This window comes from Bombina bombina, chromosome 8, assembly GCF_027579735.1.
Source record: "Bombina bombina isolate aBomBom1 chromosome 8, aBomBom1.pri, whole genome shotgun sequence".
Lineage (NCBI taxonomy): Eukaryota > Metazoa > Chordata > Amphibia > Anura > Bombinatoridae > Bombina > Bombina bombina.
In genome coordinates this window covers 104,870,270-104,883,055 of record NC_069506.1, presented here as the reverse complement: position 1 = coordinate 104,883,055, position 12,786 = coordinate 104,870,270, and the positions used below count along the sequence as shown (strand labels likewise).

Here is a 12,786-nt window from a genome sequence, read left to right as displayed (position 1 = left end):
TAGGTACTGCTGTCTGCCAGTACCTATAAAGGGCCATCCGTCTCCCGTATTCTCTCCTATACTTCCCACCAGCACCAGAAGCTGATGGCTACACACAGTAACACAGACAGTGTCACTGTGTGTAACTATCTGGCATCTCCCCTCATATGGAACCAGAGCACCAATCACACTCTTGTTCCATATGCGGGAAGATGGATAGAGCTAAGGAACTTAACAGCCGAGACTGTTGGAGCTTCCTGAAGCTCAGAAGTATATATAAGTTGTGCGGTACGATAGCCAAAGTACAACACAATGTATATATACGTTGGATTGGGTAAAGGGGTTAAATGTACATAAATGTGGAAAATGAATGAGAACATTTTTATTATTGCACTACTGCTTGCATACAACTATGTGTTTAACTTCTTGGCTCCCTAATCCTGACACTGTTCACAGCACCTACCCTTGACTTATTTACTCTCTGTGTGATTATATTAATTGCTGTTCTTCTGCTTCTCAAAGTATCCTACATTTCAGCTATTTGTAAAAGTAGAAAAGACAAACTCCAAGTAGAAAGATTCCTAAATAATAACTTAATGGCTTGTTACTCTGAATGTGACGCAATCGATTAATCACTAAACAGATATCTTATTATCTAATACTTAAAACTTGAATAAATATGCATTATATGAGTATTAACATACACATTTTTTAAATGTAATCTTTAGAGGTAGAGAGACACTTCACTTTTCCCCCTATATTTCCAGTGTTTAGCAAACTTGTTAAAAAAAAAAAAAAAAAATGGTTGTCTTGAAGAATTCTAGCTACCCAATAAGAGAGCATAACATCGTCTTTTAAACCTTCTAGAAACCTTAAAGGGACATCACAGTATTTTTTTGTCTTTGTTGCTTTTTATGTAAACTGATGTTCCTGTTCTTAAAGGGTCATTTAAGTTTATTTAGTTTATTTTTACACATCCGTTATGGATCCATCAGCCACCCAACCCCCTAAGCTGCACCTTTCCAGAATGCCCAGTAGTTACAAGTGTGCCCCTTTCAGTCTAAGCGCTAAAGTTGCAATGGGCGCCTCTTTAGTATGAAGCACACAAGTAATGTATGTGCCGAATGTTAGCTCTGCCAAGACGGCATACTGAATGAAGCAAGAACCCCCGTGCCACTGAAAAACACAGCTTAATCTGTATTCTTTCTTTTGGCTGGACTTAAAGGTACACTGAACCCAATTTTTTTCTTTTGTGATTCAGATAGAGCATGCAATTTTAAGCAACTTTCTAATTTACTCCTATTATCAAATTTTCTTTGTTCTCTTGCTATCTTTATTTGAAATAAAAGTCATCTAAGATTTTTTTGGGTTAAGAACTCTGGACATCACTTTTTGATTGGTGGATGGATTTTTCCCATCAATCAGCAAGGACAACCCAGGTTGTTCACCAAAATGGGCCGGCATCTAAACTTAGATTCTTGCATTTCAAATAAAGAAACTAAGAGAATAAAGAAAATTTGATAATAGGAGTAAATTAGAAAGTTGCTTAAAAATTCATGCTCTATCTGAATCACAAAAGAAAAATTTTGGGTTCAGTGTCCCTTTAAAAATAGAAATTATATGAAAAAAAGAAGCAGAGCTGTGGGTAGCCAGCTGATACGCCCCAACAATAAACTTTACACATGCTTTTTTAACACTAAACTACATATTTAAGAGAAAGAATTAATAAAGAATATTTGTAATGCAAAAGGGATGTTTGAAAAATTACTGAATCTTACTGTATCTTTAAAGGGACATGAAATCCAATTTTTCCTTTCATGATTCAGAGAGCAATACATTTTAACCCCTTAAGAACTAAGGGCGTACAGGGTACGTCCTACAAAAAATGTCACTTAATGACCAAGGACGTACCCTGTACGTCCTCAGGGTTTTTAAGCGCTGGAAGCGATTGTTTTATTATGTTATTGCAGTGATGCCTCAATATTGAGGCATCCTGTAATAACATTTTTAGGCATCCTATGCAGAGAGAGACACTCTGTGGCCCTCTCTGAATTGGCCAGTGATGGTGCCGATCGTTGGTGGGTGGGAGCCATAGCAGGGAGGCAGCCCATCGCTGGTCCACTTCCTTTCAGGTACCGGTAATGGGGGGCGGGAGCGGGGGGGACTGGGACCACTACACTACAGAGATGGAGAGAGAGGAGGGAATTAAATGTTTGGAAAGGGATCTGGGAGGGGGAGGAGGGAGGAAGGGATATGTGGGGGGGGGGGGGTAGCTACAATACAGAACATTGGGGATTTATTTATTTATATATAAAAAAGGCTTTTTTTTAACAAACTGGGTACTGGCAGACAGCGCCAGTACCCAAGATGGAGGCAACTAGGTAGAGGGGGGAGGATTAGAGAGCTGTTTGGGGGGGATTAGGGAGGTTGGAGGCTAAGGGGGGATCCAACACTGCAGAATCAATATAAAAAAAAACAAACTAAAAAAACTTTTATTTTCGTACTGGCAGACTTTCTGCCAGTACTTAAGATGGCGGTGACAATTGCGAGGTGGGGAAGTGAAGAGAGCTGTTTGTGGGGGATCAGGGAGTGGGATGTGTCAGGTGGGAGGCTGATCTCTACACTGAGGCTAAAATTAACCCTACAAGCTACTTAATTAACCCCTTCACTGCTGGGAATAATACAAGTGTGGTGCGCAGCTGCAATTAGTGGCCTTCTAATTACCAAAAAGCAATGCCAAAGCCATATATGTCTGCTATTTCTGAACAAAGGGGATCCCAGAGAAGCATTTGCAACCATTTGTGTCATAATTACACAAGCTGTTTGCAAATAATTTCAGTGAGAAGCCTAAAATTTGTGAAAAAGGTAAACAATTTATTTTATTTGATCGCATTTGGCGGTGAAATGTTGGCATGAAATATATCAAAATGGGCCTAGATCAATACTTTGGGTTGTCTACTAAAATAAAATATATACATGTGAAGGGTTATTCAGGGATTCCTAACAGATATCAGTGTTCCAATGTAACTAGCGCTCATTTTGAAGAAAAAAAATGGTTTGGAAATAGCAAAGTGCTACTTGTACTTATTGCCCTATAACTTGCAAAAAAAGCAAAGAACATGTAAACATTGGGTATTTCTAAACTCAGGACAAAATTTAGAAACTATTTAGCATGGTTGTTTTTTAGTGGTTGTAGATATGTAACAGATTTTGGGGGTCAAAGTTAGAAAAAGTGTGTTTTTTTCCATTTTTTCATCATTTTTTATATTTTAAAGATTTGATGAAAATAATGGTATCTTTAGAGTGTCCATTTAAAAAAAATGGTATATAATATTTGTGGGTACAGTAAACGAGTAAGAGGAAAATTACAGCTAAACACAAACACCGCAGAAATGTAAAAATAGCCCTGGTCCCAAACGGTAAGAAAATTGAAAAATGGTCTGGTCACTTAAGGGTTAAACAACTTTTCAAATTACTTTTGTTATCGATTTTTTCTTTATTCTCTTTGAATATTTTGTCGAAGAAGCAGTAATGCACTACTGGTGTGCTATCTAAAAACACTTGAACCAATGACAAGAGCCATATATGTGCAGCCACCAATCAGCAGCTAGCTTTCAAAAGTGCATTGCTGCTTCTGAGCTTACCTAAGTATGCTTTTTAACACAGGATACCAGAACTAAGTAAATTAACAAAAGTAAATTGTAAAATTGTTTATAATTGCATGCTCTATCTGAATCATGAAAGAAAACAAATGTTTTCATGTCCCTTTAATGAAAGTAAATTTTATTTCCATGCTTGTGAAGGTGTCACTTTCCACCACTATATGACTGTGGCTGTTGTCCTTATTAGCCCATGAGCAACGGAGGAAAAATAAGACCTTCTATTAAACCTCCTAGAAACCTTTAAAGCCATCAAAGTATTTTTGTATTTGTTGCTTTTAATTTAAACTCACGTTTTACTACTTAAAGGGGCACTCAAGTCAAAATAAACTTTTATGATTCATATAGAGCATGCAGTTTTAAGACATTTTCCAATTTACTTCCATTATCAAATTCTGCACAGTCTTTTTATATTCACACTTTCTGGGGAACAAAATTCTACTGAGCATGTGCATAAGTTCACAGGTTATACGTATACTAGTCTGTGATTGGCTGATTTCTGTCACATGATACAGGGGTTCTTAAAATGGGAGAAACAAAATTGTCAGGAAACAAAATCTACTTCTAAATCATTGTCTTTTTATTAGGCACTTGTTAATGATGTAATTCTACTGTGGTCGTTGTCCTTATCAGACTAAGAGCAACTTAGATTCTAGCTTCAGTGGCCTACAAACGCCACCTACTTTAATGCAAAACTATTTTAAGCATATTTAAAGTGAATGTAAAGTTAACCTTACTGCCTCACGGCATTGTATAGACTTTTAAAAATGAGGCAGAGTTTAATTCATGACATTTTTTTATATTTTTTTTATTTTCTGAAATTGTTACCTTTTTACCGCTCCGACGATAAGCGCAGCTCTCCCGCCCACCATATTGTCTAATTGATTGACAGATGACGATTCTTAAAACAACTAATCCTTGTTTCCCCCCGGGGCATTCAGACCTTTTGCATAAACGTCATGGCCTGGGGGGAAAAAAAGATTAGTTGTTTTAAGAATCGTCATCTGTCAATCAATTAGACAATATGGCGGGCGGGAGAGCTGCACTTATCGGCGGAGAGGTAAAAAGGTAAACATTTCAAAAAATAAATAAATATAAAAAAAATTCCTGAATTAAACTCAGCCTCATTTTAAAAAGTCTATACAATGCCGTGAGGCAGTAGGGTTAACTTTACATTCACTTTAACATAGACACACAGAATTAGAATCTGATGGTAAACACAGAAACAGAATTTGACGGTACCCATATCACTTGTGCAGTATAAACTCACCAATTTTCCCAGGGTAACATTATGCATGTCCCAGTCATTTTTTGTTAATTCTTCTACAGTCCTTGAATATAGCTTCTGCTTTTTAACATGAATGATATCAACTTTAATTAAAATTAATTTTAAGTATACATTTTTTTACTGTTTCTGGCAAAACTTGTTCTTTATTAGAGTAGGTTGATGATGGTTATGCATGATTTATAAGAAATTGTAACTAATTGAATTTCTTTCTACTGGTATCTTATTTCAGATGGAACATTTCAAGTAACTTTTACGGCAGAGACCTGAGTTGACTCTTCTGGAAATTAATTGCATTAGACTTTCTCCTTTCATTTAAAATTGGAAATCAACACAACAATCCTTTGTTAACTTTTGATGGGATGACTATAAAGTTTTAGTTATCTGATTGTCTTAATATATGTTGGTCTCATGACAAGACTTTAGGTCAAGGTTAATAGCGACTATAAGGACACTGGGTAAAATTATAAGCTGCTATGTTCTGTTTTGTAATCTATGCTAAAATGCTTTTTGTTCCCTGTATTAACATGTCATGAATCTCTTTAAGTTCTTTCTAGTGCATTTAATCAAGAACATTGTACAAAGAACTGTGACATTACAAAAGTATATTGTGTATCACATAGTTTATTTTTAACATAGTAAATGTTTACAATATTTCTAAATTGCTTGATTCCTTATATATTATAGTATCTGCTGTAGAAATTCCTGAGTATTCACATACTTGAACTTTGTTGGTTTTCTGCATCTACAAACACATTGTTTATGCAGTTAACATTATTGTGGTATGAAATATCATGCCAAAAAATGTATAAACCAATCAACAATAAAATGCAATAAATCACCTTTTAACATAGATTTGTGCATATTTACAATATTTTAAAAATGAACATTTTGGGTTAAATGGACAGTCTTCACCTTAGTCATCTTAAAGTCTTACCTTAGATTAAGTTGCAGATAGCATCCTGCACCTTTTATGCATCAGGAATGGTAAAAAAGTTATTTTAAAATGAATATTGTTTCGGCCCACTTTGTAATCGCTGCCAAGCTCCACCCACTGATGACATCATGATCCGTGCTGCATATGGTGTCCAATCACAAAAGGCTCACTAGTCTGATTCAATAGACTGTCAATGCTATTCCGCAGAGTGCCTAGATGTAGCCCAGATCATGATGTCATCAGTGGGCAGAGCTTGGCAGCCATTTCAAACTGACCAGAAACAATGTATTCATTCTAAAATAACTTTTTTACCATTCCTGCTGCATGATATAGAAAGGTGTGTAGGAGGCTATTTGCAGCTTAATCTAAGGTAAAGTAAGACTTTAAGATGACTAAGGTGTAGACTGTCTCTATAAATAAGCATGCTACCATTTTGTGGTAACATTTTTATAATATACTGTATGATGTTATTAGATTATACAATGTATAAAGTGAAGTATCAAAAATGTTTTTAAATGACTATGAATGAATAGACTTGTATAGTAGATCTAACATTGTGGCATATGTTATCATTTGTTTTGTAAATAAAAATGTGAACTGTTTTAATAATAAATTGTATATGCATTTTTTAGAATAAGGTGATACTGGCAACATATATGTTGATTTTTTTTTAGTAGATGTAGATTTGTTGTCAAATTTAGAAATACTTTTAGTTAATTTACAAAAAAAATCTAGAAAATATTAGTTTCGTTAATATAAACTATTTTAGGACTGGATGGACGGTGTTTCATATTTGGGAGCGGCAAAAAGATTGAACATTTTTGTGAAATTAACCAGGAAGAGTATTTTTACAATAAATATATGTAACCTAACACAATGAATATGAATAAAAACATTCTATAAAAATTGTGTATATATATTTGTATTAATGTATAGACAGCAGTGTTCAATAATTGTTGAATGCTTGTAAAGCAAAATTCCAGTGGTTTGGAGCGCTTGATAGTAAGGATTTACTATTAAAATCTTATCAGCAAAATGTTCCGGACAATAATTTCTCATTCGCAATGGAATGCATCAAAACACAGTGATATCAAAATGTTGCCAAGTAAAATGCAGGGACAAGATGATAGGATGATAGAAAGTATGATTATAAATGTCACCATTTCCAACAAGTGTTATTTCATTTTATATTATCTGTACTTGTAATGCGCCAACAGCGTCTGCAGCACTAAACAGGGATGCAATAAATAAAGCCAAGACAGGGTAGGCAGACTGGGACAGCAATACAGGGTCCCGTTACCTAGACAGTTTGCAATGCAATTGATGGAAAGTTGGAATTCTATAACAGTCTATTTAATCTCATGAGAGTAGAAACATTATGGGCTTGATTTATCAATCCCTTCTCCTCCCTTTGACTGCATCTTCTCACAAGAGAACCTGCAGTCTTGATTTATCAATCAGCGGTCATGAGATAGGTGGAGAATTTCAATCTACCTGAAATAGCGCTCATGTGCAATGTTAAATTCGGGCAGCGGATTGCTGCCCGCCAGAGGAGAGCTGGGGTGGACAGGAGCGAATATGTACGCCCCTGTCCGCCCTTGATTGATAAATCAAGCCCAAAGTAGAAGCTTTGGGTGCTTCTCCATTTCATCACAAACCCTCCATCAACACAGACATTTCCCCTTTCTATCTTGACAAGTATTCCCTACTTAAAGGGACATGGAACCCAACATTTTCTATATGATTCATACAGAGCATACCATTTTTAACAACTTTGCTTATGTTACTAAATTTGCTTAATCTCTTGGTATCCTTTGTTAAAAAAAGCAACAATGCACTTACTAGAAGCTAGCTGAACACATCAGGTAAGCCAATGACAAGAAGCATATATCTGCACCCACCAATCAAAAGCTAGCTCCCATTATTACGTTGCTGCTTCTGAGCCTACCTAGAAATGTTTTTCAACAAAGGATACAAAGGGAATGAAACAAATTCCGCAATAGAAGTATAGCACCGTGGAATCTGTTGGCACTCTACAAATAACTGATCATAATAAAAATAACAATAAATTTGGAAAGTTATTTAAATTTAATGTGAAACAAAGATGAAGTGCATGATTGTATCAAGGGACTTGAATGCTCATTGGCTTATAGGGGCATATTTTTATGGAGCCGTTGAGTCACCATATTTATTTATTTTTAAATTATGTTCAAATTGTGCCTACAATATAACAAGACATGCACACATAAATGTAAAAACATGCACACTTTTTCCTAATTCGTGCTTAAGATATATTTAAGTGTGCATGTTTGCTTAATTAGGAACTAATTAGGGAAAAACACTAATCACATTCTTCACAGTCACACTAATTGTTGAACATTAAAATAATACCGGAAGCCACAGCAATCAGTTTCATTCAGTTAATTACTAATCTAGTTTACAAACTAGTTACATTACATAATTATACCTATTCAGAAGCTAAAAGCTGGGACTTCTGAGAAAGAAAGATAAAGATCTAATATTTGTTTTATCAATACAAAATTGGGCACAACTAAATAGTAGAAACCTGGGGCCAGATCCGATATGCAGCCAAATTTTGCGCTGGTTTGGTATCCTATATACGGCGTAACATAGAAGTTACGCTCGTATATTTCACCCTTCGGCCGTAGTTTTTTTGGCAAATAGACTGACATAGTCAGTCCAATATACAGCGCAAGGCCTTACGTGGGGAAAATGGAGAAATCTTACTCCATTTTCACCTCGCCACAAAATGCACCCGTAGCAGGCCTTGCGCTGAGTATTAGAGCACCGTAACTCCCTAAAATGCCTGCAAAAAAAAAACTAACACCTAACGCATGCGCAATGTCTATCTACCTGTCAACCGTAATCCCCCACCGATATACCTAATAAAGTGTTTAACCCCTAAACCGCCGCTCCCGGACCCCACTGCCACTAAATAAAGTGTTTAACTCAAACCGCCGCTCCCGGACCCCGCCACCAGCTACATTAAATGTATTACCCCCTAATCTGACCCCCCTACACCGCCACCAGCTACATTAAATATATTACCCCCTAATCTGACCCCTCTACACCGCCGCCAGCTACATTAAATATATTACTCCCTAATCTGAACCCCCTACACTGCCGCCAGCTACATTAAATATATTAACCCCTAATCTGATCCCCCTACACCGCCGCCAGCTACATTAAATATATTACCCCAAACCTAAGTCTAACCCTAACACCCCATAACTTCATTATTCTTTAAATAAATCTAAATAATATTAATATTATTAACTAAAGTATTCCTATTTAAAACGAAATACTTACCTATAAAATAAACCTTAAGATAGCTACAATATAATTAATAATTAGTAGCTATTTTAGGATTTATATTTATTTTACAGGTAACTTTGTATTTATTTTAACTAGGTAGAATAGCTATTAAATAGTTAATCACTATTTAATAGCTACCTAGTTAAAATAATTACAAAATTACCTGTAAAATAAATCCTAACCTAAGTTACAAATACACCTAACACTACACTATCAATAAATAATTAAAATAAATAAATTAACTACAATTATCTAATATAAAATACAATTAAATAAACTAAACTATATTACAAAAAAACAAACACTAAATTACAAAAAATAAAAAATATTACAAGAATTTTAATTTAATTACACCTAATCTAAGCCCCCTAATAAAATAAAAAAAGCCCCCCAAAATAATAAAATTTCCCTACCCTAAACTAAATTACAAAGTAACCAGCTCTTTTACCAGCCCTTAAAAGGGCTTTTTGCGGGGCATTGCCCCAAAGTAATCAGCTCTTTTACCTGAAAAAAAGCAATAAAATACCCCCCCAACATTACAACCCACCACCCACACACCCCTACTCTAAAACCCACCCGATCCCCCCTTAAATAAACCTAACACTACCCCATTGAAGATCACCCTACCTTGAGCCGTCTTCACCCAGCCGGGTCATCCGATGCGGCAAAAGAGGTGTAAGTCTGTGTATTAACCCAATATGCATAAAATCCAAAAGTTTGGATCAATTTGAAAGTCAATGTAAATAAAGTAATGTACACTCCACAGATCCCTTTTGGGCTTCTACTTACTCAAAAGTACCTCAATCATTATGAGGTAAGAGCCGCACTTGAGTGGAGAGCCGTCAGGCACCAAGGAATTAAGTTGTTCTTCCTGTTTTTCCAGAGTATGGTAGAAGAGGCAGATTTTGCTTGTGAAGTTCACATAAAAAGGGAAAAAAATCGGGGCGAAGGCAGCACTCGCAAGTGAGCTCCGGACTCCCTAATTGGCAAACAGATACCCGATTGACCTACAGGGCTGCTTTCTCACCAAAAGCCATGAGAGAATATGGAGACACTTAGCCACCAACGGCGAAAACATCTCCGGCATGACAATGGCTCCGTTTGGGACCACCGGAACTGCTAGAGCCTGTGGTGCATCACGCGAGTAGGCCACATGGAAGCAAGGCATCGTCCCAACCGCCAGGTGCACTTCAGCCGCTTAATGAAAGGTAACCGCTGATGTTTGCCACAACCTTCACACACACACACACACACACACTATATTATATATGCACTATTATGCAGTGAGACTTACCAGTTTGCACATCTTCTATATTTGCCCCTCATCAGTGCTATTAATGTTGCAGAACCCTCCCTGGCTGAGACTTTGTATAACATTGAAAGGAAACATGCCGGCTGCCTGTTGCCTCATTGCACCTAGGGAGTCACTATTTCAGGGATACCACTACAATCCTTGAAATATGGGTGTCATTCAACACAGAGGCCACATATTTAAAGTTGTACATGAATAGCTATACAGCACAAACGTTTCTATATATCCTTTAACTAAAATAGAAGAGAAATTGAAAACCATTCTACATAACACCACATGGCTCTCAGCCTTCTTTTCTTCATATCAATTTGATCACAGCGATGCTTGCAGCAGAGCCTACCAGCTTTACTTTGAAGGCCCTTGTGTCTGTTGTTGCGGAACTGCACCTATAGATAGGTTACACTTTGGGACACACTAGCAATAATTCAAAAAATATGTTAGCTCTAAGATACACAGATTATGAAGAACTTAACCAAACCTATTTATTGTCTGCACACTGTGTCAAGTGCTTTATCACCACTCCTGTGGCATCATGTCTCCTAAAAAAAGTAAATAAAGCTGACAAATCAGCAAAGAAGCATACACCTTATATGAATAACTTTTTCAAGAACCTAGATACCTCCTCTACATCATTGGGTCCCTCCTCAGATACTCCAGCTAGACCCACCTCACCCTCCTCAGATTCTGACTCAGAGAAATCTACCACAGCAGTTTTCATTCCTAAAGCTTTATTGGACTCTCTACCATCCAAAAAAGATTTTTCTACTCTCATCACCAAAGTGAATCAGTGCATTTGCAAGGAAATTTCTGAGATCAAAAAAGAACTCTCTTAAGTGGATCAGAGAGTGGAGAAACTGTAAGGTGACTCTGATCTCCACAACTCCACTCTGAACAACTTTTGCTCCCATTTAATCCATCAAGATGAAATCGTAATACAGATGGAAAACAAAATTGACAATGCTACAATATTTGTATAAGAGGGATAACAGATACCGTCATGACCCCAGACCTGGAACCCTATATTCAGGGGTTGTTTGCATACCTAACTGATGAGGATAAAGCCACAACTATAGAGCTCATAGGGCCCTGAGAGCCAAACCTCCAGAAGGACAACAACCTAAAGATGTGATTGTCCGAATCACAAGCTTTCCAATCAAGGAGGAGCTGATGAAGAAAGCTTGTCAAAAACATATGATTAAGTTTAGATCAGTAACACTACAAGTCTTTGAAGACCTCTCACCCAGGAGCTTACAGATGTGAAGAGAGAAACAACATACCAAATTATGCCAGCAAAATATCCCTTATAGGTGGGGACACACTTTCAACCTGCAAACTCTTTGGAATGGCAGATAAATCATCTGCAACTCTATTAAAGACATAAAGCACATTTGCAAAGAGCTGGGGATCACCCCTCCCTCTCCTTTGAATGGCTCTACACCCACAGAGAAGAGACTTCAACTCCACCCTCTCCCTCAAAGGCTGGACTGGCAGAAGGTTTCAACAAAGAGACCCCAAAAACTGGTCGCCCAATTGAACTCTTCTATATCGGAGGGACGGTAAACCGATTTGATCCTATCCATGTATTCTTTGATTTTGTACCTAACTGGTAATGTCTTTCTCTACATGCTTTAGTTTAGAACACTGGGCAAGGTCTATGTGTACTAGTATTACTCTTCAATGTAGCCCTGTGTCAAAACTTTCTTAATATGCCCAAGGGGGATGTTCTTACCCCATTTTCAATTTCAGTATTTTAAGTACCTGTTGTTCATATTTGGTTTTCACTGTATTATGTTATATAGTTTTTCTTTTTTGCCTAGGGGTCATTCTGATTTCAAATTATGCTCTTACAGGTCAGATGTTACTGCTTTTATAGACAAGGCTGGCTAGGTCATTAAACCCAAGTTCACCATATGACACTAGTTGAGTCGCAAAATATACATATACTCACACAGAATGTGAAGGGTTTTAATTGCCACAATAAACGCGCCCTGGCCCTCCAGGACCTACATATAAGAAAGCCATTTCAAAGTTCACAGAATCCCAAAATATTTCTCTACCCATTACCCTCAACATTACCATAGCACTAACCCAACAAAAAAGACTAATGAGTGAGTATCCTAATGCACAAATATCTCTCTTTTAAACTACTTAAAGTCGACAGAGACAAAGAGGGGAGATATTTGGGCATTTCAGGCCTTATGTTCGGCAAACCTATCACAATAATTAATCTATATGCCCCAACACCAACCAAGACTAATTCCTCTCTCGAGCAACAGCC

General features: G+C 36.9%; 1 protein-coding gene across 1 annotated transcript in view; it reads left to right on the top strand.

Moving 5' to 3' along the window:
* The window catches only part of ROBO4 (roundabout guidance receptor 4), a 458,861-nt gene extending 452,095 nt beyond the window's left edge, over window positions 1-6,766 (top strand). The window contains exon 20 of the mRNA XM_053690486.1: window positions 5,156-6,766. Within this exon, the coding sequence (XP_053546461.1) occupies window positions 5,156-5,173 (18 nt within the window). The 3' untranslated portion in view covers window positions 5,174-6,766. The remainder of the gene's footprint in view (window positions 1-5,155) is intronic.
* The last annotated feature ends 6,020 nt before the right edge of the window (window positions 6,767-12,786 follow it).